The 27,609-nt window shown below is 40.3% G+C and overlaps 1 protein-coding gene across 3 annotated transcripts in view; it reads right to left on the bottom strand.

Moving 5' to 3' along the window:
• smg1 (SMG1 nonsense mediated mRNA decay associated PI3K related kinase) overlaps nucleotides 1-27,609 on the bottom strand; it is an 83,991-nt gene that overhangs the window by 26,062 nt on the left and 30,320 nt on the right. For all 3 annotated transcript variants that reach the window (XM_076032663.1, XM_076032665.1, XM_076032664.1), the window contains exons 19-44: nucleotides 27,351-27,491; nucleotides 26,156-26,400; nucleotides 25,387-25,586; nucleotides 24,187-24,354; nucleotides 23,418-23,572; nucleotides 23,175-23,308; nucleotides 22,494-22,805; nucleotides 22,235-22,376; nucleotides 21,572-21,722; nucleotides 18,414-18,534; nucleotides 17,326-17,592; nucleotides 16,116-16,267; nucleotides 15,597-15,729; nucleotides 13,593-13,737; nucleotides 13,125-13,263; nucleotides 12,760-12,978; nucleotides 12,468-12,648; nucleotides 11,641-11,802; nucleotides 11,286-11,494; nucleotides 10,713-10,867; nucleotides 8,636-8,858; nucleotides 7,585-7,831; nucleotides 4,313-4,542; nucleotides 3,441-3,689; nucleotides 1,967-2,105; nucleotides 767-876 (exon numbers count right to left, since the gene is read on the bottom strand). In XM_076032663.1, coding sequence (XP_075888778.1) covers nucleotides 767-876; nucleotides 1,967-2,105; nucleotides 3,441-3,689; nucleotides 4,313-4,542; nucleotides 7,585-7,831; nucleotides 8,636-8,858; nucleotides 10,713-10,867; nucleotides 11,286-11,494; nucleotides 11,641-11,802; nucleotides 12,468-12,648; nucleotides 12,760-12,978; nucleotides 13,125-13,263; nucleotides 13,593-13,737; nucleotides 15,597-15,729; nucleotides 16,116-16,267; nucleotides 17,326-17,592; nucleotides 18,414-18,534; nucleotides 21,572-21,722; nucleotides 22,235-22,376; nucleotides 22,494-22,805; nucleotides 23,175-23,308; nucleotides 23,418-23,572; nucleotides 24,187-24,354; nucleotides 25,387-25,586; nucleotides 26,156-26,400; nucleotides 27,351-27,491 — 4,729 coding nt within the window. The remainder of the gene's footprint in view (nucleotides 1-766; nucleotides 877-1,966; nucleotides 2,106-3,440; nucleotides 3,690-4,312; nucleotides 4,543-7,584; nucleotides 7,832-8,635; nucleotides 8,859-10,712; nucleotides 10,868-11,285; nucleotides 11,495-11,640; nucleotides 11,803-12,467; nucleotides 12,649-12,759; nucleotides 12,979-13,124; nucleotides 13,264-13,592; nucleotides 13,738-15,596; nucleotides 15,730-16,115; nucleotides 16,268-17,325; nucleotides 17,593-18,413; nucleotides 18,535-21,571; nucleotides 21,723-22,234; nucleotides 22,377-22,493; nucleotides 22,806-23,174; nucleotides 23,309-23,417; nucleotides 23,573-24,186; nucleotides 24,355-25,386; nucleotides 25,587-26,155; nucleotides 26,401-27,350; nucleotides 27,492-27,609) is intronic.

Genomic DNA, 27,609 nt, shown 5'->3' with positions numbered 1-27,609 from the left:
TCGATATTGAATCGAGTCGTGGGACACCCAAAGATTTGCAGCCCTAATATTCACCATCAACACCTGGTCAGAATGTGTAAAGAACAATAGCTGCCACCATTTAGCACAGACTCACTTCTGACAATGTTGATGAATGAAATGTGTAGGAAGAACAATGCTAATTACGATGATCATTATCCAATACTCCAAAGAGTTAAAGCTTTAAAAGTACATCTCTAATGACTATAAAAATAAGGAATTAGTAAAGTAAAAGTAAAAAGAAACTAAAGCCAGCAGTGGAGGAAAATATTTTTTGTACCGTTTTAAACTAACCCTGTAACAAATTGTAATTGATGGTTTGACTGAAAAATTCACTTTTTTTTTTCTTTTTAAATAACTGTTGTTAATAAACAACTGTTATTAACAACAACAACCCTCCAAGAGCCTTTGCTCTTTGTTCAGGCTGCACTTATAAGAATATTTTATTAATAACTTGCCTGGGGCAATAAAGGTTAAATAATAATATATAATAAGAATAGTAATGATAATAATGATAATGATAATACATCAACAAGCACTGTCTTAGCCCACATAAAGTTCTAACTCTTCATCTCATTTTTATTTTTCTTACTTACATGAAGTGCATTAAAGTTGTTTCACAAACAAATGTTAATTAAAGAAATTGAAATATTTAAATTAAAATCATCAAGAATATGACCACATTCAAGATATAAATGTGACTACCAACAACCAGTAATTAAAAAGGTGGTGCAGTGATGCTTGTGACCTGTTCACAGGAGAGCCTGAAGATGCCCTCGACACCAGTTGCACCCAGAGCAGCCTCGATGTTGTGGGTCATCCTGAACGGAACCTTTTCTGGCACTCGAAGGCTCTTTCCTATCCACGATCAAACACAGACACACAAAAAGGACAAAACTATCTTAGAATGACACGACTTTGAGGACGGTTGACTTATTATTCCAAAATCATTGATGAGGGCAAAGTTTCCCAGATCAGTTAAAAGCTTCTTCCCACTAAGGACCTCTTAACACAATACGGTCTTAGCTTCAAGTTCGTAACATTAAGAAGTTCTTAACATTTTCCTCCTGCAGAAGCCTGAGAAAGAAAAAACTTTTCCCAGATTCACTCTAAGCCAGCATTTCTCAACTGGTGGCTCGCAAAGTTGTTCTGATTGGGTTGTGGCTTCATGGGCAGTTTCCCTTTTCTTAAAAAACGAAAAAGAAAAAAGGGATATATATATATATATATATATATATATATATATATATATATATATACGTATACATACATATATATATATACATATATATATATATATATATATATATATATATATATATATGTATACATACATATATATATATACATATATATATACATATATATATATATATATATATATATATATATATATATATATATATACATATATATATGTATACATATATATATGTATACATATATATATATATATATATATATATAAATTTTTTTTTTTTAGAGAAATTTTATTTTGCTGGACACAATTCAATTCAATGATTTCATTGAATTGGCTGGCGCTTTTACTTTTGTGGAATAAATTTGGGTCGTGAGACAATCATGCATTATAATTTGCCTGCATACATCTCACATTTGCATGCTCATAAGATAGTATCGCACCCAAAAAATGCTTCTGCGTCCAATAAAAACATACCAACCATCCAAATGTGCAGGTTCAATTGGAATTTTAAAAACGACTTGTTTGTCAGTCAATTCATCATTCTTTTTATATATAGATCACTAAATCACATGCCTGAGCCTAACCAACGACATCACAGGGTTGTTTGTCATGTGTATGTATGTGGTCAGCAGGAAGGATTGTTTACTTAGAACCTTTATTTTATTTATTTTTTTATTAAAACACTTTAAAAGAAGCTAAATTAGTGTATTAGTGTAAATTAGTAGGAAAACCTTGAGGTAAACGTACCTTTTTCAAAGCAAACGTTGTAGTCAATGTGTACAACCTCCCCTGTAGTCAGGTCAATCAGGACATTGTCCAGGTGACGGTCCCCAAGGCCAATGATGTATCCCACCATGGACATGACCGAGGTTGACCTGGCGTATGACTGGAGCATGACACAAAAGGAGTATTAATCCAACCATTTGTAAAGGGATACGAACAAGACTACTCAACACCGTCTGTAAATGATCACGTCATGTTTTTTGATGTCTACCTAGGCGGAAACAGTTTAGAGCGGCAACGCTCAAATAGTGCGAAGAAGAAGTTGCAAGAGAGACAGAGAAACGGTGAGATGGGAAACGGAGAGTAAAACAATAAAGTGGTTAAAACTACTACTGGTCAAGGGCGCACACGGTAGGTTCCTTTCCATTGTCCTGAACAACCTTTTTTTGCAGCAATATCGATTGTTGCTTTGTATAACAACATGTTGTTGTCCTGCCCTGCACCTGATTCGCGTGACCGCTGATTTGTGCTGCTTGAGAAGCTTCGGATTGTTTATTTTAAACTTTGAATAAATCATTACTGATCTTATCAACTTTATTTTACATTATTTATTTACTATTGAGTGATGAATTTTATACATGAATTCTATACTCGTGATTTATTGTTTTTAGTAAATTATTATTATTGATTGATGTATTTGAATAAGAATTTTCTGTTGTAACAAGCACTCATTGAAACTTTTTATTAGTGTTTTAGTTTTCACGGTGTTCATTGGTGCTTCATCAAGATTGTTTTATCGACATCAGTATGAAGCGTGGACTAACTGATTGACCAGCAGGAGCTACACCGTCATTCATTATGAAAGTCCCAAGTAGAAGAAATGAATGAGGTTCACCGTGTCTTCCTAAGATATATATATACGAATATTAGCATTTTTTCTTTTGAACCATCTCAAAATAGTCCTGTGTAAAACACTAGTTACAGTATACACCCAAGTAAGAATGTATATTTAAATTGGTGCAACACTAGTACTTCCATTTGTTAAGGCTTAGGCGGTATTTATGTGAAAAAGATGGAGAAAAAGAAACCATTCACAAATGTACCACAACCTACAAATGTGTGTTTTTTGCTTTGGACAAATACATTTTTTTTTTTTTTTTAGATTATTTAGGTTGCTATGAGATGCCTGGCCCCAGACTTAAGTGGTCATGTGGGGGGCGCCATCTGGTGCTGGTGACCCCTGATATACGGATATAGGATATATTACCTATAATCTAAGGGGTCAAAATTCTGATGATTATTCTGTAGCCAGGAGGGTTTATGAGAATTAGACCCACAAAAGGGAACAAACAGAGACAGAGTGGTGGAAAAAGGATGAAAGAGAACTAGAGAAAGTAAATAGTTTATAATTTCACATTCATGAAGAAGGCTACCCCCCAGAAATAATCAAATTACTGACTTGCTGCTTTTAAATGAAAGAGTTGAGCTGCCTGGTTACCTGTGTGACCCTCCACCACTCGTTGGGTGTGGCACAGGAGCACCACAGCTCCTTGGCCAGCAGGTTGGAGGGCGTGGCCTCCATCAGCTCTCTCAGCACCTCCTTCATGACGCTGAGGGGCCAGTCCCGGCGGGACACGTCCAGGCTCAGGCCCACTGCCTTCAGCGCCGGACCGATGTGGCTGTAGTAGAGCTCACTAGGCCGGGGCACTGCTGGAGCAGCAGGCGGCTGCTGCTGCGAGTCTTGAGCCTTTAGAGAGAGGGGAAGATTCAGTGGAAGTTATTATTTCCATTCTTATCTTTTTAAGAAAAAAAAACAAACAACAAACATGAAATTGCCAATAGTATGGAAGTATGGAATAACTTCCATACTATTTTTTAGTGAAGAACAAGGGTGTATTCATGGACTGCCAACTTTTAGGCCTACTTGGATATTATATGTGTATGAATTTTGGTTTTGTTTCGATCAATTTTTATTTTTCGTGACAATACCAGTAATGTAGTGTTGCTAGGTTCTGTGAACTTGATTGGTTTTTCTCCTATATGTATGTGTATATATACACACATGTATGTATGTATGTGTGTGTATTGTAACGATCCCTCGGACCTCATCATACTTCTGACACACACACACACACACACACACACACACACACACACACACACACACACACACACACACACACACACACACACACACACACACACACACACACACACACACACACACACACACACACGAGACTTTGTCAGAATAGCCTTGTATAACTTAAGTGAGCAGATCTCAAGTTAATCCAGTGCATGAATGATTGGTACAATGATTAGTAGTTGTAGTAGTAGTCGTAGGTTTGTCGTGAAGATATAGAATCTTACCTTTTGAGTTTGCAGCAGAGTCTCCCTCTGCTGCCAACGCTTATACAGGCCAAAGAGTGGTGTGGCTCCGTCCACCCACTGGATAAGTCCTGATCGTGTTCCCAGGGGGGTGACGGAGTAGTGGCGGGCATGGAAACGTGGCTGCTCCTGCTGGTTGATCTTTGTAAACATTGTATTGACAATTGATAAGAACTGCATGATACGTTCATCCAGATGCAAATCTTCCAGACCTACCAAAGAAAGAAAAAAAGAAAGAAAGAGAAGACTTCTGTTACCTGTTTACAAATTAAATGCATAAATAGAGCAAGTGTGAGGTAAAACCCAGTTTTAAGAAAAATCTAATGTTCCTTAAACAAAGATATTATGAAGGAGGGTCAAAATCAATGAAAGTTCTGGCTCGGAAGCTTAAAAAGAAAACGGCACAATAGACGTTTCATAAGATTAAAGATCCACTGACAAAAGTACAAACTAAACTAAAGGAACTTCAGGTAGCCTTTGAGACATTATATACGACTCTTTACACTAAAAAAAAACAAAAAAAAACAGGATGCACCATAGCTGAGAGATGGTTTTCTAAATTCTCGGGAATTACCAGTGCTAAATGAAGAAAAGAGTAAAATAATGATTGAGGACATAACAGAAAAAGAACGAAAAAAAGTAATAAGCAAAAGAACTTCAATAAGTCACCCGAATCAGATGGCTACACAGCATTGTGGCATAAGGTGATGAAAGAGGAGATAATACCAGTGATGCTTCCTACATTAAACTGGGCATTAAAATAAGCACAAACACCACCCATTTGGATGGAAGCTATAATACCTGCCATACCAAAAGAAAGTAAAGATAAATTAGAATGTGGGTCATACAGACCTAAGCAACCAGTTGTTTAATCCGGAAAAAAAAAACTCACGCTGCTGTTCCTGCCGACATGTTTGGTCCCCTTTGTTTCCCGATAGATATAGTTGAGGGTTTTAATGAGTTTTTTTTTTTATTCTTATCAATGTCAGTTCTTCCTTGGCTTCTACCATCCATGTCTCAGATGTTAAACCTTGTAGTTTTACCAAGGGTTCATTTTCACCACTTTTTGTGTTTGATCCTCCTAATGCTGAAGAAGTTCATGAAATTATTAAGAATCTAAAAAACTCAGTGTTGAGTTGAGCTGCAGCCGCACCCCTCTCTACCCGGGTGCATCAACTGTGGGTGTGGCTCCCAAGAGCAGTTGAGTGGACCAGGTGAAGGTGGCCTAACAATCAAGGAGCTGCTCACTTAAACAATGGGCCAGGGCAGCAAACAGTGTGGAAAAAATCACCATATAATTTTCATTATGCTGTTGATTCATTTAATAGAATAAAAATGAAATAACTGTAGTAAAGGACAATACATTGAGTTACCTCTGTATTTGAGGTACATTTTCTTGAAATTATGTTTATTTATATTCAAGGTTTTTCACCTGGACAACATTGACTTGGGAATCTTTCAAAATAAAAGGAAGAAAAGAAGGAAAACTCGCCAGTTCATCGCAGGGCCACATAGAAACAGACAACCATTCACACTCACATGCACACCTACGGACAATTTAGAGTGTTCAATTGACCTCACATGCATGTTTTTGGAGTGTGGGAGGAAGCCGGACAACCCGGAGAGAACTCACGCAGACACAGGGAGAACATGCAAACTCCACAAAGAAAGGTCACAGGCCCGGGCCCCGGAATCGAACCCACGACCTTCTTGCTGTGAGGCGGCAGCGCTAACCACTGCGCCACCGTGTGTTTTTATTTTTGGCTAATATACTATTCATAACAACTGAAAAGGATATCTTTGTCAAAATTGATGCAGAATGTCAATAAAAGTCAATAAAACTGTTTTAAATTACAACTAAATTAACAGTGATAATAACTAATATAACCTGCTGACGCCCGCCGATGACCACCAACACCTGCCGACGCACCCCAAACCCCACCGACGCCTGCCGACGCTCCCCGACAGCTGCTGATGCCTCCCAACACCTGCCAATGACACCCGACATATACCGACCCAGTCGGATGCCTGCCAAGCCCTGGTGACCCCTGTTGATACCATCCCTTGGTGTCGCTGCCATTGTTGCCAGGAAACCCCTCAATAAGCTTTCTGCGGTGTGACTGTCTGATTCAAACCTGGGAAACAAACTATTCTAATGGGGCCATTTCTACGTCAAAATTGAAGATATTAGTATCATCTTTTAGCTAAGGTCTTCAGGAATCTAACTGTGTAACGTTTGACCGGATCAGAATAACGGTGTAAGCTCGGTGTAATAACTCAGTTCCATGCTAATGTTTTGATTTTGGGGGGATTTAACGCAAGTTGAAATATCTCACTTCCTGTTTGTTGAACTGAAAAAGTTAGCGTGTATGTGATGATGTAGAGGTTGATGAGAGAAACGTGTGGGTTTGTTGCACGTCGATTGGACATTCCTAGGGGGCGCTAGGGACATTTTAGTTTCCACGGGATGTTGAGCAATTTTTGGGTGATTTTGAGCCACAAAGTGGTCAATTTTGAGTGTACTGTGACTTTAGAGGGCTGCAAAAGAAAACGGTTGAGATCTGAAAGGTTTCCTTATCAACTTTTTGTCACGAAGACCCAGATATACCCAGATTTGAAGCCAATCACATTTCGGGATCCCGAGTCTTGCGCTTAGAGATTTTTTTTAAACAAGTGAAAATAGGTCACTTCCAGTTTGTTTGGGGTAAAAGGTCAGCATTTATGAAAATTTGGCATGGTTTGAATGAACACGTAGGTCTTTGTCCCGCATGTCTATGACCTTCCTAGAGGGCGCGATGGCCATTTTTCTGTTTTGGTCTATGTAGGAGACGCTATTGAGCAGATTTGTACAGTTTCTTCAAAAGATAAAATTTTGAGTTCTGACCTGCACGCAAAATTTGGTGACTTTTGGAGCATGTTCAGGGGGGTCTAATTTGGGCAGAAAACGGCGGCAGAAGTATAATAATAATAGGGAAGAAACATTGCAATTTCAATTGGGTTTTGGCCCTGCAATGGCCAACTCTGCTCAAGAACTGGTCTCACACCGGGGCTCAGTCCTGAATAATAATAGTGAAGAAAAAGAAACATAGACAATACAATCGGGTCTTTGCCCTGCGATGACCCGCTCTGCTCCAGAGCTGGTCTTATCGCTGGGACTCAGTCCCAAATAAAAAACATAAAAAGTAAAGAATTCGAAAATAATAACTAAATTAAAAATAACTTCACATTTTTATTCATTAACAGTCAATGCCTACCTTTGAAAAGATAAGGGTAGTTTCGTCCATCTGAGCCAACAAAGAACAGCTTCTTTGGCTTGGTTTTGGTGGGCAGGATGGTGATGGTGGTGCCCACGCTGTGGATGGTGACAGCGTCTGAGGCCGACATCTCCCCTGGGAGAGCCATCTCCGTGGTGGTCATGGACGCCAGGCGCGGACTGATCTCGTCCAGGTGCAGCAGGTAGCTGGCTCGCTTCTGAGCTCGCTGCTGTAAGTTCAGCATGATCTAACAAACAGGACCACAGGGCTGTCAATCGATCAATCAACTGTGAGAGGCTGTGAGATTCATTCTAGAAATTGGAAAGAAGTCGAAATGATTTATTTAAAAGATCCAGTGTGTAATATTTGAAGATTTTGAAGAAACAGCGACATCAACTGGTTAAATTTGAGATTGCAGCTCTTTCACTTAAGTCCCCTTTATAGACTCGGGTACCCTCCCTCTGCTGAGCTTGCCAGTGACCCAAGTGGCCTGCACACCTACCTGACTGATGTTACAGAAACTTAATCTTGTATTTCTCTATTTTGATGTCATTTGGTTTAATATTGTTTAATTTGGTCAAATAAAGCATTTTTGTATTAAACTTAATTCATGGTGGGTTTACCCCCTTCTTTGTTGTGACATAAGAGTGAGGCAATAACTGTTCTCTTTCTAACATTTAATTGTCTAGTCCAGGGGTTGGCAACCCACTACTTCAAAAGAAGCTGTCTCCAAAAATATCCGCATGTACACAGAAACGCTGCAAAGTACTTACGCCATTGCCTTATGTGGCGCTATGGTTTTACTCCCTGAAGGTGGTAGAAGAAGAAGAAGACCTGGAGCTCGGTGTATTTACAAAAGTAGCAGTTAATTTGCGATTACTTAACTCAGGACAATAATGTGATTAATCGCGATTAAAAATTTGAATAAACTGACAGCCCTAGTTTATAACAATATAAAAACCGCAAACCAAGCCAAATATTACACACAGGACCTTGAAGCATCAGATTCGATTTGCAAGCAACACATGTGAGTGCTACATGATTGACATACGTGTTTGAAAGGCACCCAGCTGCTGGCTGGGTTGGCGGGGTTGCTGGGGTTCCTCAATCGTTCCATGGCGGCCAGGATGGCGGTGCCGTAGGTTTGCTGAAACCACGTTTCGTGCGGCGTTTCTGCCGCAACGACTGTGATACTGCAGACGTGATCCAGCGCAAAAACCACGGGACGCATCAGCGCAGAGTACTTGTCGCGCATAATGGCAATCTTCTCATCCCTAGCAGAAGAAACAACGATAACAAAAAATGAATGAGCCAGTTGTTAAGATCTCCTCATCCACCACGACAGGGGAATCAGTGAAGTCATCCAGAGTGATGATGACCAGACCTCCGGGAATGACAGGTGTGAGTAGACCTGAATGGTGATCACCAGTGTGCCAAATATCTGTCAATATTCAAAGGGGGTGGGGTCCACACCCTCCTGATTGTTACTCAATACCAATCTAAATTTCCTTAACATGCAGCATGCGTATTTTTAAAAATGAATATTAGACAGGGTGATCCTAAAGACATTTCAGTGACCATTTGTTTTTTTGAGACTTTCATGGGGTCTCATGTGTTAATCCAGAGTTCCAACCCCACCCAATTCTCTTGTATTTCACACACTGGCCATCACCTCTTCTTTTTTCTAAAGGAATTTTGGGCCGGTTTGTCGCTGCATTAACGTCAATGTTGCATACGCTGGCCAAAATTCTAGAGCTTGTTTTCAGTTTTCAGTTTCTTGACCAACAATAAAGTCAGCAGAGTGGACATTTGAAAAGACACGCACTAGAGCATTATTATGATCTTGGAGCACAAAAGCAGAAGAAGAAGAAACAATTAGTAGATGATGAGCTGTAATAATTGCTGTTGACTTGTGACACCAACAATGAAGCCTAGTCAGATTAAATACTGCAAGCAGCATTAGCAGGACTGAGCCGAAGTGCCTGCCACCTGCCGATGACGTCCGATACCTGCCGAAGCCCGCCGATGAGCCTGCAGATGCCCCGTGACACCTGCCGACCCCTCCGGACGCCTGCCATCCCCCTCCCCCTAATTTGTTCAATGATGGGCTTCAGTTAGTTTAAATTAGGATGGAACTCCCAACTTTGTTCAACACATGAAACAAGCAAATGTATCCATAATACTTGTTATGTAATATAATCATCTATTTTATTGAGCGACTATGTTTTGAATGTCTGCAAACATTTATTAAGTTATTTATTTATTATTTTTTAGTAATATAATTATTTATAACATTTTTAGGTATTTTACTTATTTATTTGTTAGTTATTTATAGGCTTTACACGATCATGATTTTTGTGCCGATCACCGATCAGTGAGTTTAAATAAACCAATAACTGATCACCGATCCGATCACGTGAGGAGCAATATTTACTTTAGCATCCGTTTCGAAGTTTGATTTTCTTTTTCTTTCTCCGCGCTGCGTTTCTTGAACTCGACATGCTCCTCCGTGTGTATCTTTTCCAAGTGCCTGATTAAATTTGTCGTGTTGAAATTTTTTGCAGACGTTCCCCCACGAGTTACTGTAGCGTTGCATATATTGCAGATAGCTTGGGCTATGTCTGTTTCTCTCACTTTGAAAAACTTCCACACCTCCGACACGTTTGTTTGTGTCGCCCATGGATGTTGCTGTCGTGAAGATTCAAAGAAACTTTATTGTCCGTCACGTAGCGACAGTACTCAAAACAGGAAGAGGCACGAAGACGAAAATGATGTTTTTTGAATCATGAACCATTAGCTCTCGGATACAAACAAATAAACATGTCGATGCTGTGAAACTACTTTGGAGTAAATGAGACAGATGAAAAAAGTTTCAACACGACCATGACGTCATTGATCGGAGATTTATGACATGACGGCCGATCACGAACATTTCAAAAAATGCCAAATATCGGCCGATCCGATATAGCCGATATGACCGGTGTAAAGCCTAGTTATTTATTTTCCCTGCATGACTCATTAAGGTCCCCTGATAAAAGCATGTCACTACTTTAGTTATTAATCACTCTCAACTTAGATTGAGTATACTAATTAGAGTTATGAATGACAAACTCAGTCTGTGGCCTGACCTCCGCAGTGTGTTGTTACTCTGGACCCTCTTGACCTCGTCCTCCAGCTGCTGGATCCTACGCAGCACATGCATGTGTTGCTGTTGCAACACACCGAGCCAGAGTTCATCCCAGAGCAGTGTGACCCGACGCAGCTCTCCCACCACCTGCTGGATCTGTTCGCAAAACAAGTCACGTTAACATTCACTCAAATCAACAGACCAAACTGTTTGTTTCTGCACATTCTTTACATATAGGGACATGTGAGCAATCATTTTGTGAGACTATAGTTAAATGTAGCTAAAAGTTGTGTGTAGTTTAACACTGTTTAATTGTACAGTTTTATGTGAGGATAGTTTGTTAGTATAGGAAAAAAAAATACTATCGTATACAATACAATAAAATAAAAAATACAGGTTATTTTAATTCTGATGAATTACTGTGTGTGTGTTTTCAAATACATTTTATCTTATCTATTTCTATAGGCAAGGATTTAACAGCAAAAAGCAACCCTAACAACAACAACAACAACAAAATACTTATAGCATCCACTAGTAAAACTGACTGAAAGGAAAATGATTTAAATATAACAACCTGAAGCACCATGGCAGGATTTGCAACGGACAGTTTCTCCACAATCTTGCTGTAGCAGTCCTGCATCATGGCCTGGTCTTGGGTTGAGTAGAAGGTTGCCAGTTCTTCTGGATCCCCCTCTTGTTGGCTTCTCTCTGCGTGATCTTCTACCATGCCGTCTTCCTGCATGCTGTCCAAGAAGGTGGGCAAGGCCGATGGAAGTTTGCCCCCTGGAACACAATCCCCCAAAAATATCACTGCAAACCTTCCCTTTAAGTGCAAATGTCTGTCTGTAAATCACCCAGGACAGCATTTGTTAGCTTCCACTTCACCTTATACAATCAATGTTATTAGCTGGAGGAAGGTAAAACGATACCTGTGATGTGAGCCTCGGGTCCAAGGGAGAGCGAGCCGACAATGGCAGGGTAGAGGACAAGGTGTGGAGAGTCCTGAGCCACTCGGCACAACAGGCTGCAGATACTCTGTCGAATGTGGGCCTCTGGATGGTTGAGACGGGAGAAGAGCTGCGGGATGATACCTGGGGGGGGGGGAGAAAGAAAGGTAAAACACTGCAGCACACACACACACACACACACACACACACACACACACACACACACACACACACACACACACACACACACACACACACACACACACACACACACACACACACACACAGGCTGCCGAACATATTAATAACGCGTTAATAAGTTAACAAAAACTAATTTTAATAGCACTAATGTTTTTAATGAGCAGTTAATGCCTGGTTCGCCTGGATATTATAACTATACAGTATACTGGACAGTATAAGTATGTAATCGTTTTGAAATATTCCAATGAAAATAAAAATGGAATATTTCCACAAAGGAATTATTTTTATCCTCTCCAATTTTTCCTAGAGTTTAAGAAACACAATAAATACCTTGTTACGTTACATATAGAGCAGGGTAAAAAAAAATTGCAATTAATTTGTGATTAATCGCGAGCTAACTCAGGACACTATGCGATTATAAAATTTTAATTGACTGACAGCCCTAATAGGTTTGTGTGTGTGTGTATAATTTTTTTTAATATATATCTTTATATACACACACGCACGCACATAAGTACACATTTTCAGATTTTCAAATTTTCAACTTGTTTCAATTGTTAATAATAACACTTCTAAGACTTGATGTTGACAACTGCAACATGACATACCCTTCCACGGTGCTGTGGGGGTGGAAGCTAAGCCCAGCTCCAGTCCGTCCCTCAGTTCACCCGCATGCTTCACCAGGAGACGAAGGAGGCGCAGCGTGGCCATAACAATCATATCATCATTGTTCTGCTTGCTATTGTGATAAGACAGCAGAAGTTTGGGGTCGTCCTCGTCGATGGGAACCTTCAAGATGAAAGAGACCATGAGGATTTAGGGCTGGACTGAAAGCTTCTGTCTCGCACTTCCCTTCAGGGTCGTGGAGACTTCCAAACTTCGTTTTTTTCTTATCCTCACCGGTCCGACGTTGAGCTTCAGGAATGTAAAGTATGCATGACAGGAGACTTTGTAGAGGCCAAAGATCCGATCGACCACCCTTCTCCAAACTTGGATGAGACCATCAGTGACGGGCTGACCCATGTCCCCCAGCCAGGGACACATGCCAGTCAGCTGTCGCCAGACAACGTCCACCATGTCATCTTCATCGTCTTCTTGTTGCAAAGCCATTTCCTCATCCTGGTATTGAGAAGAAAATCATGCCAAGCATAAATAATTGTTAATGTTAAATCAGTGTTCCTGTTCATAAGTCCCTGCCTTTTTACAGGCAGACTAAAAACAAATTTTGCAAACAAAAAAAAATGACATGGCAGTAATAAATTAACCTGTATGCCTGTTGGTCGACAGAGAGCTTGTCCCAGGATACTAAAGATCTTGTCCTTGTCTTCTTCACTGGTGGTTGGTGGGAGCAGCGCCTCAATCTCCTTTTTCTCCTCCTGAAGAAGAGGCAACCCTTCCCCTTGGCTGGAGAGAAAAAACAAAACAGTTTTTTTTTTTTTTTTTTAGAATAGAATAGGAGCCTTCATCGTTACAGCAACAATACAGTGCAAAAGAATGAAAATTATATACAGCAAATTAAAAAGAAATAAAATAAAATGTTTATTGACTAAGAAAGGAAAAACAAAACAAGACATTATATGGATAGTTGGATTATTTTACAATTTAGGTACATTGTATTGACATTTAAAAATATGATGACATAATAATGATACTAAAATAACTTATAATAAAATTTTTATAAAATTGACTTTTCATAGCATACAGCTCAAAAGAAGTCTTTACACTGCACTAACCTGGCATTATCGACCACTTTCCTCCCCCAGCGGTAAGTCCAGCTGGCCAGGGCTGCCCAGGACTTTGCTATCTCTGGAGCGAGGCCGCTGGACAGCTGGTAGAGTCGACCCAGCACGAAGTCTGGCTCGCCCACACCCACACTCACTGCACGGGGAAAAGTCATTCAGAAATTAGGTTTAAATGCAACTCCCGTCAAATTCCCCGTCAACACACATTAGAGGCTGACCTCCAGGTCGCGTCACTTCCCTTATTTACGATTGCTCGGCTTGGACAAATGTCAGTACATGTAAATACTTCTGATTGATGTTTATTCCTCTGCAAGAAAACTCATATTTCAATAGTTTTAATATCAAAGATGACTACAAACCGTCAGTTCAAACTCCAAGGCACTCGCACCCCTAGTTAGTATCGTAGTACTACGACACCAGTAGGATGCTGCTGTGAGCAAAATCTTTGACTTTGACTTTTGTTTTTGGAGCACTTTGCATGAGACGCTTGGATTCAGCGCAGGACAGAAATACAGTACGTCTTTCTTTTTTTCTTTGCCGTACTTTGTGTTTACATGACATTTGTTTTGTTTCATTCAAATATTTTATGGTATTTCACATTGAACATGTAACTGATATCAAAATGGAAATGACAATTTTTGTTTCATTTAAGTTTGTATTTTTGTCGTTTGATTTAAACAAAAAGGGCATTTTGGTTTGAACATTACAGTTTTATCGTATGTGACCGGACCGACCTCAAGAAAATGAACCTCTGACTCATTTGAAAAAAATATTTTTTGTGGCCTTTTTAAGATTTGTATTCAAGTACAACCGCAATAGATCATCCAACTATTGTTGAAAATCTCATGGCTTGGTGTAGTATTGATTGGCTTGACACGGCAGGATCTGTGAGTGTCTGGACTAACAGACTCAGAGGGCTGTAAAAATCAGTCATACAGCCTTTTAATGAAAGAGCTTCTTAAGGTACAAGCGAGTCAGGGAAGCATGCTTTTCTTTGGCAGGCTTCTTGAGAGAAGCTCTTGGTGCCAAGGGCTGGGAATTAAAAGGATGCAGCACTTTTCTAGGCACCCAGTAGGGATTGACGTTGCAACCCTTGCAACATATTTATTCATCTATCTATTTTATTTCAAATATACACATTTGACAAGGCTTCCTAACTGCTATTATACAATTCCTTAACATAAAATAATGTAGAAAGCAAATTTAAGGAAGAAAAATCAATATAAAACACAGAAAAGGGAACATGTTAGGGGTGTCGGGAAAAAATAGATTTGAATTCAAATCGCGATTCTCACGTTGCTCAATTCAATATCGATTCTCGTGTTAAAAAACAAAACAAATTTCTTCTACACGGCAAGGTGTATGTGCCTTCTGGGCTGCCGTAGGTTTTGCGCAATAAGCAGCGCGTTGTTGTGTTTTCGATTTCCGCTAAAGATGGAGGGGGAAGAAATAGAGTCGCCAACAGAACGGCAGCCCGCGGAATTCCTCAGCTGCTACTACTGCTGCTTAACTAGCGAGCAGCGTCTGCCGACATGGTTGTTTTGTTTACAAACGTGGAGACGGGCGGAAACCTTCCACTTCAATAGGTCACCGTCCGTTCAGAGCACGGCAGAGATGACGTGCAGAGGGCAAAAATGGGCCTCTTATTTATACATTGCGAACTATAAATGTACAGCGTTGTTGATATATTATTATTATCAGATCAGATCTGGGATTTTGAATGCAGATCGGCGGATCCCCAATCTAATAAAATATGCTAAATCGGCATGTCGATCCGATCATTTGGACATTGGATTTTCAATGGCCCGCGGCTCGTCTCCGAAAACATATTCATTGTGGCCCGCCACTCGGTATTTAATCAAACAAGCTGACTTTGCAATTTTCTGTTCACCTCGCGATAGTCGCAATTCCGCGCAGCCAGCGAGACAGAACCCGGACCCGAGCACCATCTCCTCAATCACCACCGCACCGCCGCTCATCCCCCTGAGGTCTCACCTGACGTCTCGACTGTGATGTGAGGAACGCCGTGATCTTCGAGGGAAACCTCCAGGAGAGCAGAGATGTTCTGGCTGACAGTCGTCATGTTGCCAAACTCACTGGAGTTTCCCGCCGCTGACATTTTTGCCACCTGTGTCAAAAAAAAAAAAAAATCAGATTCAACATTTTTTCCTCAACAATGTGGTGCAAAAGGAGGAAAATTATATTAATGAAAAGGAAATAAAGAAATAAAAATATAATATAGAGTAAGACAAGAAAAACAACATATTTACATCTTATAGATAGTTGGATTACTTTTATTCATTGGATTAAATATTATGATTGGATTATTATTATTATTATTATTATTATTATTATTATTATTATGTCCTTTTAGATAATTGGAAATTTCATTCAAAAACAAAAATCACTCACTCAACATTTTTTGTGAGTACTGTGTAGTGAACCAGACCAAATCCGAAGAGTATGACTAGTATAGAAACAGTGACGATGCTGATGTTGAATGGCGAGCAATACCTGCTTGAGCTGCGGTGCCATGTCCTTCCAGTCGGTCACCAGCCACTTGCAGAGCGTCAGCAGAGCGCGACAGGCCGCCCCTTCGTTCTTGGCCAGGTGGCAGTAAGACAGAGTGGCCGCACTCAGCATCTCCATGGCCGTCACCGACTGGCCTGAAAACACACAGAGAGCCACGATGAGGGACTCTGAAGACTCTTTTCAGCGTCTTTCTCAATAAACTACAGTACCTACAAAAAGTAATCACTGTTGTGTTGATGTTACATTGGCTAACTGGACACATAAATAAGCTAGTGTGTAGTAGTGTGGTGTTTTGTCAGTCAGCCATTGACGTGTGGATGAGGAAGGCAGTTTATTCCAAAAGAAGTCAAGCATCGATCAGGCACATCGGTCCACCTGAAGGAGTCTCGTGGACAAGATACAGCTCCTACAATAGTCGGTATTTCACCGAACCATTCAGTGCGCACTGTTCGGTTCGGAACACACTGTGAGAAGAGGCAGATGCATGGAGGGTTTTGGTGACCCACCTCATAGGAGGAAGAATATATCATGGGACACTTGTGTTTTAATGTCAACTAAAAATGAACATGAGTGTTCCAACAAAAGGTTTTGTTTTTTTCAAAGTCCTCTTTGTTGAAGTGACTCTGAAACACTGAAAATAAAACTAATAAAATGCAGCTTTTTTCCTCGGACTAACAGTTACTGCTATTTAAAAGTAATTTAGAGTTATGTTGTTCTTCAGGTTATCAAATCATCACGGTGGCAGACAGCACGAGAGCGCAGGGAAACTAAAAAATGAATATGATTTATTAATATAGTTTCAAGTTTGGCATTCAGAGTTGCCCGTGCCTGCTTTCAAGGGGGTTGTTTACAGAGCACACATGGGAAATGTTAAACATATTGTATATTGTTTAGGGCTCCGGAGAAACCTCTCTCTTTTAGGTGACATTCCTGCTTCCTGTGGCTAGAAGTAACCCATTTACACAGACTGCATGATAAACTGCATGTTCATCCTGTTTCTGTACGGCACAAGATACTTCAGACACTAAATTAGCGGTCTTGTTTTTGATGTCATTGTTCACAGTTTCGTCATAAAAAAACAAAACAAGCAAATGGCCCTTCAAACGCACCACCCTTCCACCTCCTCCACCAGCAGGCTGGGATTTTTTTTTATTTTTTTTTTTACAAAAAAAGACTCTTCTTCGTTTCTTACCTGCAGCTCTCAGAACTTTGGCTTTCTCTATTTGTAAATCTGATCCCCATTTCTCGCCCACCGTCCCCTGGAGAGAGAGCAGCCTGAAGGCCTGGCCCAGGTCGCTGTGCTGCTCCTGGTCCTGGTCCTGGTCCTGGTCCTGGATGGTGCCGTCGTGCCACTGGTTCAGCAAGCGGGAGGCCAGGACGATGTTGCCCTTCTTCCTTGCACATTTGATCCCAGCCAGACAGAGTTCCATCAGGTGGCCGTCCATGGAGGCAGAGTAACCTGGAGAAGAACCATCCACACAAACACAAACATACACGCACACGTCAGAGAAATTAGTAAACAATAGTGCATATACTTCACAAAAACATTGGGAAAAATGCAAAATAGAAAACCAGCTCAATGGGGTTTAAGTCTGGAAACTGTGCTGGCCACTCCATGTATCATAATAATTCTAAGATATCAATAACATTACAAATAGAAATAATAGTTCAAACGGCGATGTACAGAGTCACAAATGGGACACATGTGCTTGCAGATCTGCGTTTTCAAGCGAGATCGTCGTATGACGACATTATTTTCCCCGTAGGAGACGTTGGAAACAACTGAAGACGATGTAGTACTTATGGCCGGCCTGGTGAGGCGCCGCAAGTTTGCTCCCTGAAGGCGGAGGAAGAAGAACACTTGAAACACGCTGTTTACAGAAGCAGTAGCTTGCTAACAACATGAGCACCACTCGGAAATAGAAAGAAAGATCGCTTGTGAAAAGACGGTGTGGATAAACGGCAGTTGAACTGCTGCTTCCAGTTATTTTAGAACACAAAGCCTTAAAAGGTCCATGTTAAGTTTGACTGGGAGTCGAGCCAGTAAAGGTTTGCTAATATTTTCGTCATTTAGGTTTCCTGCCTCGATATCCCAGTCCACCGACCCAAAAGAAAATAAGTGGTTTGCAAATCGTTTACGTATGTCCACGATCGATCCACGAGCACCGTGTATTAATGTTCAATATTGTTTGTGGTTTGCTGTAGTGGAGGTTAATGGGAAGACTGCAGGCTGATCAGATGTAGCAGTAACAGGCCTGTTGCCCGACACTAGGGTCTTACCTCTGGTCCTGTGGAGGAGCTGCCTCTGGCACCTTGTGTGTCTGAGAGCCTGAAGAAAAGGCTGAACATCGTGTTGCTTGCAGGAGCTCAGCGCCTCGCTGCACAGGGGAATCACAAGGCCCTGGAAATGAACACAGATGCGAAACAAGTTTACTTTTCCCACCATTTTAAAATGCTCTAAAAAGAAACAAAAACAATGTGACCACTGTTTGTGTTATTAGGTCCAGTGTTTCTCAACTGGTGGTGGAGTTTTAGGACCATCATCATCTTTTTTCCTCATCATAAAGTCACCACTCAAAAGTATTATTATTATTATTATTTTCCATAATAATATTATTTTACAGCGCTCAAATTTATTCCACCCACAAAAAAAACGCTAGCCCACTTTCTAACATGTCTAATCTAAGGCTGCAACAACTAATTGATTAAATCAAATAAAGCCTGGCTTATCCCTGCCTTTGTACATCTTTGACTGTCTTTCGCACATCTGCCCTTGGTGTTTGTTGTACATAGATCAATTGGATTTTTTATTTTATTGTATATCTTGTAACTACTGTATAGTTTAACAACTTTTAACTGTAAACTGTAACTACTGTATAGTTCATTTTTATTCTTCTATTTTCACTTTTTGTATTGTTTTTTTGACTGCTGCAACAGTGTGGTTTCCCAATTTGGGATCAATAAAGTTCAATCTAATCTAATTCGATAAAAATTGATAATGGATTTCATTATCGATTATACTCTGGCAACAAATCGAGGGATTTTTCGTCGGTGCAAGCTGTTAGATCTGGGGATTGCCGCGCAGCTGACGCAATGTAAGCGGGCGGTATTTTTGCTTTCCCTCATTGCACTCATCAAATACACAATCCAACGCTCTTGCGGAAATTATATACCAACCATTCACTATAGTATGAAATAATAATGAAATGTCACGAGCCAGAGTTGTTTTTAGAGGCAAAGGCAAAGCCGGAACTCCATTCCAAACTTGCTTCAGTGTCGTAACGTTCCAATATTATTAGGTACATTTTCATAGCGTGGTGAACGAACGGGTTATAACGTTTACGCCAAAGTGTTTTGGAGTTGCTGGATTGTGTATTTGGATTTCACTGACAACGAACAGACTTTAGTTATTTTTTCAGCATTTATTTGAACACTTGTTCATGTAATGTTCTTACAGTTATTTAAAACTTAAGAAAGCTGTAATAAAACATTATTTCTGAAGGAAGAATTATTTTCATTGACTTTATTGTTGGTTAGAAAATGCCTAAGCCAACTAAAAACTAAATTGTTAAGGTAACTGCAAAAAAGTGCCATTATACGATTAATCATTTAAATAATCGCCCGATTAATCGATTATGACAACAATCGTTAGTTGCAGCCCTAGTCTAGTCCAAAAAACATTGAAATTAATGAATTGAATTGTGAGTCAAAATAAGTGACCAACATGTTCTGTAAAAATATCTATGACTCTAAAAAAAAAAATCAAAAAAAATCTACCGTATTTTTCCATCTATAAATCACTCGGGAGTATAAATCGCCACCAGTCAAAAAAAAAGCATCATGAAGACGAAGAAGAAGAAAAAAACGAGAACAACATATAATCTGCACCAGAATATAAATCGCACTTTTTATTTTACAAAATCCAAGACCAAGAAGAATGTGACGGCGTTTCCGTGGGCGGCTGTCCTTGTTTGTGCAGGGGAGAACCTGCGGTCCTGACGCGCTCAGAAGAACATTGCCTTTCCCATTGTCACGATTTTATTTTCATTTGCTTTAAGGTGTTCACATTAGTCTTGAGTTCAAGTTTCGACATATAACAAGAAAAAAAAAATGGCTCTCCCCGTCTAATCAGCAAGAAACCCGCACACCTGTCTCTTGCCCCTCTATATGGCAGGTGAGGGAATACTTCATAAATCATACTAAGAATAAAGTCTAACTTAGTTTCACTGTGTTGCTCACTTTCGCATGTGTGTGTGTGTGTGCGCGCGCGCGCCGGCGCGTTCCATCTCTCTCGCACTCGGATACAAGATACTGACAAATGTAACGTACACAAATATAATCGTATTTGTCATCCGCGGCATTTTATTTTGAAAATTAACTGGATTTTCTTGTTTTTCTTTGATCGACTTACTGTCCAATTGACGCGGATCGCTTATAGTGCAGACGCCAAAATGATCAATGCATAGCAAAAGGCGCGAGCCTCCCCTCGTGGCTTGCGCCGCTTCGCGTCTGGTGTGAACCACGACATTAGTTAACAAGGGCACCGAATGGAAGCGGTCTCCGCTTCGCGCCGCTTCCGCGTCCAGTGTCAACCGGGTGTAAACCAACCTTGCGCCTCTTCGGGGGTTGCTAAATTACTTAGTCCAATGTTTTGATCATAAAGTTTTGTTAATTTGCCATAAACCTTTACGTTGCACCTTTACACAATCATTTTCCGCCATCAAGTTCGTTTTCCGGTCAGACGCGTGTTTGTGCAGGCTTCTATCTAGTGGATGAAACAAGTAACTGCAGGTACAAATCAAATCAAAAAATGATTCTGCCTGTTATTGGCAAAATGTGATTTTCTTTTTAGGGACATTTGTGTTCAGTCTGTCTCAGTTGTCTTTATAAGATGACAATTTAAATTTTAAATCTTCAGTAGGACAGGAGTAGCGGATACTGGCACACAAGCTTAGAGCGCCCTCTCGTGGCTGTCAGTGTGAAAACAATGAACATGTGAAATTACTGTAAAAAAAAACAAAAAAAAACAAAACATAATGTAATACAAAACAAAAGAAACAAACAAACATAAAAAAGGGAAACTGCCCATGAAGCCACTACCCAATCAAAACAGCTCCGTGATCCACTTCTGAAGAGAAACATTGATTTGGGCCATTTGTTTCTTGTTAGTAGAATGCTTTCTTATGCACAAAAAACCCCACAAATACATATTTCAATATCTGTAGGAAGCTTTACAAATGTAAGTTAACTGTTCTATGTCTTAAAAAAATGGCATAGTCACTGCTAAAAATAAATAAATATAAAAATAATTATAACATTAGTAATGAAAAAAAAATATTACTAGTATTAGTAAGGATACTAGTAATGTATAGTAATACAGTAGTATCATTACCATTTCTTTATAGTAAGGATAAACAAAAATGACTGAAATTGCATACCTCCTGCCTGGTAAGGGTGTTCTCCAGCATGGCGGTGCAGTGTAGCTGCAGTGTGGGCAGGGTGGGCAGGGCACCAGCCAGGGTGTGGGTGGACAGGCGCAGGAGACCCAGGCAGATCCGACACGTCTGCTTCAGGCAGCGCACCAGAGTACTACAACATCAAATAGCTCACTAGAACACATCCTGGTAGACACACTTTAAAACGATCAGATGTCTAGATGCTGAAAAGTGACAATAAACTGGATATTCTAAGAATGCTGTGATTACAATCTATATGTATGCAGAGGTAGCATGAAGCATTGAGTCAAACTACAGATACTTGTGTCAAAACATACTTTGGTAAAAGTAAGACAGTGCAGGGGCCTACATGCAATTAAGAATAAAGTTTTTGGGTTTTTTTGCAATTGATGATACAATAAATTGGTAATTGCATAAATGTTTATTTTTCTCTGTACTGAAAATGTTCTGAACTTTGACCCCAAAACTGAGATCCTCTAAAATAATCTACTGTCTCTAAATTATCATAGATTCTCATAATGAACATAAGAGATAGTTCAAATACAAACAACTGTAATAACAATAACTGAGACTATCACTGGCATAGTTCCACTACACCTTCAAACTACATTATAGTATTGAACATAGACGAGTATGAAAACCCACTCCTGATTGGCTGAGGCTCGTTGCTCCGGCGGTTGGACGCCCTTGGTCATGGTACCGACGGCGCAGCGGATGAGCTGCACCTCAATGGCCCTCTGCATCTCAGCAGGGTCTGGACTCATGGAGGGCAGGAGCCTCTTCAGATCTACATGTAAATATTTATGTATGTTACGTTTTTAGAAATCAAGCCAAATATTACACAATGGGAATTTTCTTTTTTTTTAATGAACCATCTTCCAAACTCGTCCACTGGCAGACTCACCCAGCTTGTCTTTGTTGCCCAGGGCCGAGCTGTAGTCCTCACCAGGCAGCAGCTCCAGCTGGGCAGCACACTCAGCCAGCTCTCCCTCCTCGAAGTGGCTCAGTGCCTGGATGTAGTTGAGGTCCGTCCTCAGGGTGATGCTGGCCGGGCTGCTGAGATTCTGCTTCAGGGCGCTGACGCTGGTCTGCCACTCCTTCACCGAGGCCCAGTCGCTGAGCGCCACGTAGCACTGGCACGCCTTGTTGACCAAGAAGTTGATCACCTCTGGAGAACACTCTGCCGACTTGAGGAGCACCGTCTTCCTGTTCTCTCCTTTTTTAGGACGACAGGAAAAAACACAGGAGAAACAAATAACATGTTAAGCAACAGTTTGAGTCTCTCTTAGAATAATGGTGGTCATATATGACGACATTTGAATTCATATCATACTTATGAATAAGAAAATCTATATGACATAAACCAGAGAATATTACTGCAGGACACATTGTCTATCTTGTCCTAAAAGAAAACAAGAAGTGTGAATATAAAGACAGCAAAATTGACTGTCTTTTTATTTGTTTGTTTTACTTTAATTTTACTTTAATTACTTCAATTACTGCATAGTTTATTTTTTGTATTGTTTTAAATGCTGTAGTTTCCCAATTTTGGATCAATAAAGTAAATCTATTCTATTCTGGTTACCGTTGCTGGTGTGTTTTGGGCTGCTGGTGCTGTTGGAGATGGTAAGCAGGAAGCCCTCGGAGCTTTTCAGGGTGCAGTCAATTCCAGTGATGGAGGACAGTTGATCCTGGTACTCCACAGCTGCCTTCTCAAAACTTTTCACACAAACAACACAGAAATGTACACACTCATTACCAAAGGACAAGTTAAACAAAGTGTGAAGTACCAGTGACTTTGATGAGATGGAAGAACAGCGCCACCTACCGCCCTGCAGCCTGCACAGCCACTGAGGATAGCCAGGCCAGACTCTTCCCAGTGGTGAGGAGGCTCCAGGTGGCCAGGCCCTGGATGGCCTCTGGGCACCGCAGCTCACACAGAGCTTCAGCCAGCAAGGTCAAGGGAACCTCCAACTCCAGACCCTGTCCGGTTAGTTAGGAGACAAGGGTTTTATTTTCTCACATAAGAATCCATACTATCCATCCATTTAACCACCTATGTATCCATCCATCCATCTCTCTATGTACCTATCCATCTGTCTGTGGATTTATCCATCCATTCATCTATTATCCATCATCTATCCATCTATCTATCTATCATCCCTCTCTCTTTGTATCCATCCATCCATCTATCCTTCATATATCTATCTATCCATCCATCATCCCTCTCTGTATATCTATCCATCCATCATCCCTCTCTCATTATATCTATCCATCCATCATCCCTCTCTTTATATCTATCCATCCATCTATTTATCCATCATTCATATATCTATCTATCTATCTATCCATCCATCCATCCATCCATCTATTCATGTATCCATTATCCAAGTATCCATCCAGCTGCACATCTATCTATCCATTTATCTATCTTGTATCGTATCCACATATCTATCTATGTATCCACCCACCTATCCAGGTATCTATGTATCATCCATCTATCCATCCATCCATCTATGCATCCATCCATCCAAATCTATTTGCTTCCATTTAGAAGGCCAATAGACTAGAGCTTCGCTTTTTGAAAGTGTCCTCACAGTAAGCTGGGTGCTGCTGTTCTTGACCTCTGAAAGGAGGTCGAAGCCGTGGCGGACGGTCACCGCTGGCTGACCACAGAGGATCCCGACCCTCATTAGGGCCAGCCGGATCCTGGTCAGCCAGTCCTGGCATGTCTGACGGTTGGTGTAGAAGAACGTCCTGATACCCTAAAGGACAGACAGACAGGGAGGCATCATATGTATATAATGTGGATATATTATAATATACTGTAATGTGCATATAAGAGTACTTCAGTACTTCACACTATGGCTGTGACCTACAGCCAATCAGAGGTGGCAAGTAAAGTACAAATACTTACCGTACTTTACTTGAGTATTTCTTTTTCTGAAGACTTTTTATTTTTACTAACTTACATTTGTACACAAATATCTGTACTTTCTATTGCTTACATTGGAAAAAACACGCTGGTTACTTTTGTGTTTTAAATGTGTAGTAAAAGACACAAACCCTGCTAAAATTGATTCAATTATTATTGCAGTTGTTGTTGCTTCAAGTAGAGCTACTCAGTACGTTTTCAGCTCAGAGGAAAAGAAAATGTAGAAAATAACATTGGTTATTGTTATAAAAAGTATGAACATCCAATAATATGTCTCACTGGTCAAAACTATCACTGATTACAGTTTGGATGAGCGGCAGTTGAAAAAGAAAATAAATTTATCAGAGTAGCAAAGCTGCTAGAAAATAATTCAGATGCTCATCAAGACCTCTGCTCAATTCAATCCACATTATTCTGTCACAACTGTTTCATTTTTGCAAAATTATCAACTGTATTGTTTGCAAAAAACATGTATACTTTTAACTTAAGTACATTTCAGAAGCTGTACTTTCTTACTTTTATTTGAGTAAAGCAGTGGAATCAGTACTTTTGCTTTTATCAGAGTATTTATTTTTTATATATATAAACATATATATATAAACATATATATATATATATATATATATATATATATATATATATATATATATATGTATATATATATATATATATATATATAGTTTGCCACCCCGACAGTCAATGCAACCACTTCTTCTCTGCAACCACTTTACATGATTTCTGCCAACAAACAAGACGAGTCCACAGCTGCAGTCACTCACGTGAACAATGACACACAGTACGTGTCCCGTTAACACACTGTGTGTATAAGTATGTTTAAAGGTGTTGGCGTGCTCCTAAATACCTTCGGGGGAGCAGTGAGAGCCGTGGCGCAGCCTTCGTATGCGTTGTACATGAGCTTTTCCAAGTTCTCCAGGTACTGCAGCAGTAGAGTGAGGCGGAGCTGGTTGGAGTGATGGCCGTCGCTGTCGAACCCCGAGCCGGCCCACGCTCCAATGTCCTGTTCCGGGTTCAAAGAGTGGGTAGCCAGGCTTCGGATGATACCTGGGAGACACGCACACACATCACACAACGGATTTAAAAATGTATGCAATTCTGTAGGTACAAAAAAAGGAAATTATTAAATAGCGACGCACCAACGCCGCAGTTAGAAAAAAAAAACTAACTGTCTGGTCTCAAACAAAATGCAGGTATTTAAAGTATACATTGATTTTGTTCATTATAGATTCAGATTTAACGTGAAATCTGTTTTATATCTACTTTATATGATGGCTGATCTGAACAGTGTCAAAGCCGACACGTCACGTTTATGTTTCACAGTATAATCCAGCACATATAAAAAGAAAATCCAGCACATTGTATATTATGATGGAAACTACCTTTGCGATCGACCGGTCGATATAATGGGCACCCCTGCTCCACTTGTACTCGTAAAATACGTGCCGATACCAGTCATACGTGCATGTATATGACAATTTTGTTAAATGCGTGTTTGTACTGCAGTGAAACTTGTGACGCAAGTACTCGTACTCTACTGGTTGATTAAAGAAAGTGGCATGGGTGCGTCCCAAGTTAAAACTCAATAGCTGATTGGACTGTTAGACTGTCTTGACCTTCGATGGTCTGGAAGGTGTCCTGGGCTCGGCCCAGCGGTGTTCGTAGTTTGGAGAGCACGGTGAACTGAGCAGCCTCCCAGACTGCCCACTGCCACAGCAGCGTCTCCGTCTTGAGCAGGGCTGGAGGCAGCGAGCCGCCCGCGGCCTCGCTGGAGGAGGAGGAGCCACCTCCTCCCCCTCGCTCCTCCTGCTGCTCCAGCCGCTGGCAGCTCCAGTACAAACGCTCCAGCCATGACTCCTTCCTGAGGGGACAGACGGACAGACACACGTGCGCACACACACACTTTTTATGACAACAGACAACAACAGTCATTGGTGTGGAGCAGTGGTTCGTAGCTCTCAACAAGTGGATTGCGATATTGTTTTGATTGGGTCGCAGTGGTGGGCAGTTTCCCTTTTGCTTTGTTTTTTAAGAGATTTTAAGACATATGGAGCAAGTTCTTCACATCAACAGAAATGTTTTGTGTGTGCCAAGTGAACATATCGTAAGTGAAAATACGTATAACTGTGTGTATGTGTATGTGCATGCATGCATACATATATATTTGTATATATACACACATATAATAAATAATAAGAAAGTAACAACCATCATTTCCAACATGAAAACAGTGGTGCAGCAGAAAGAAATATTTAATAAATACAAAATATCAACATCATTCAGCATATTGTCACATGTCAGCTGATTACCAAATACAAAAAATATGATACATAATGTTTTTTTCTGCTTTTGTGTGTTTTTGTTTGTTTTTTACAACATCATACAAAGGGTGAAGTAAATTTTTTCCACTGCGTTTTCCCACCAAAGGCAACCAAATATTTTTTTTCTAACAACAATAACATGAGCAAAAACATTCAAACATTGTCGTTCTTGCGCAATGACAAGTTATTGCTTCATTTGTTCATTTATATTTCTGCTATGATAACTAACGTATTCTTTCAAGACATCTTTACCCAAGATGCACCCGTTTTGTTTGCATAAATGTTTGGACCCAGTTAACAATTAACTGAGACAACAGAGTCACACCAATGCAGCCCTGGAATTTTGTCTTTTGTAAAAAAAATGTTTCCACAGATAACTTTTTGCCTCTCGTGTTGGAAAATATCATCTTGACTTTGAAAGCAGTTTTACACAGTAACAGTTTGTTGACATTCCATTTCATTTGCCCCGAGTGACTTTTCTTTCACGTACCCTCCACGATGCAGCATCCCATAGAGAATGAAGCTGATGAGGTCGCTGAAGTCCTGTGGGTGAAACGTGCTGCACGGCGCCCGGCTCATGTGGTAGCGGATGGCCACTGATATTTTCTGCATTTCAGAGTGGCTTCCATTACTGTGAAAAAAATTAAAAGATAGACAGCCTTTACGGTCATTGTACAAGATATACAACAAAGTAATGGCAGTAAGGTACGGTGTTACTATAAATGCAATAAAATAGATAAGACAGATAA

Source organism: Nelusetta ayraudi, unplaced genomic scaffold (genome assembly GCF_046127955.1).
Source record: "Nelusetta ayraudi isolate G7.1 ecotype Tasmania unplaced genomic scaffold, CSIRO-AGI_Nayr_v1 ptg000034l, whole genome shotgun sequence".
Taxonomy (NCBI): Eukaryota; Metazoa; Chordata; class Actinopteri; order Tetraodontiformes; family Monacanthidae; genus Nelusetta; species Nelusetta ayraudi.
This window is presented reverse-complemented; position numbering and strand designations above follow the sequence as displayed.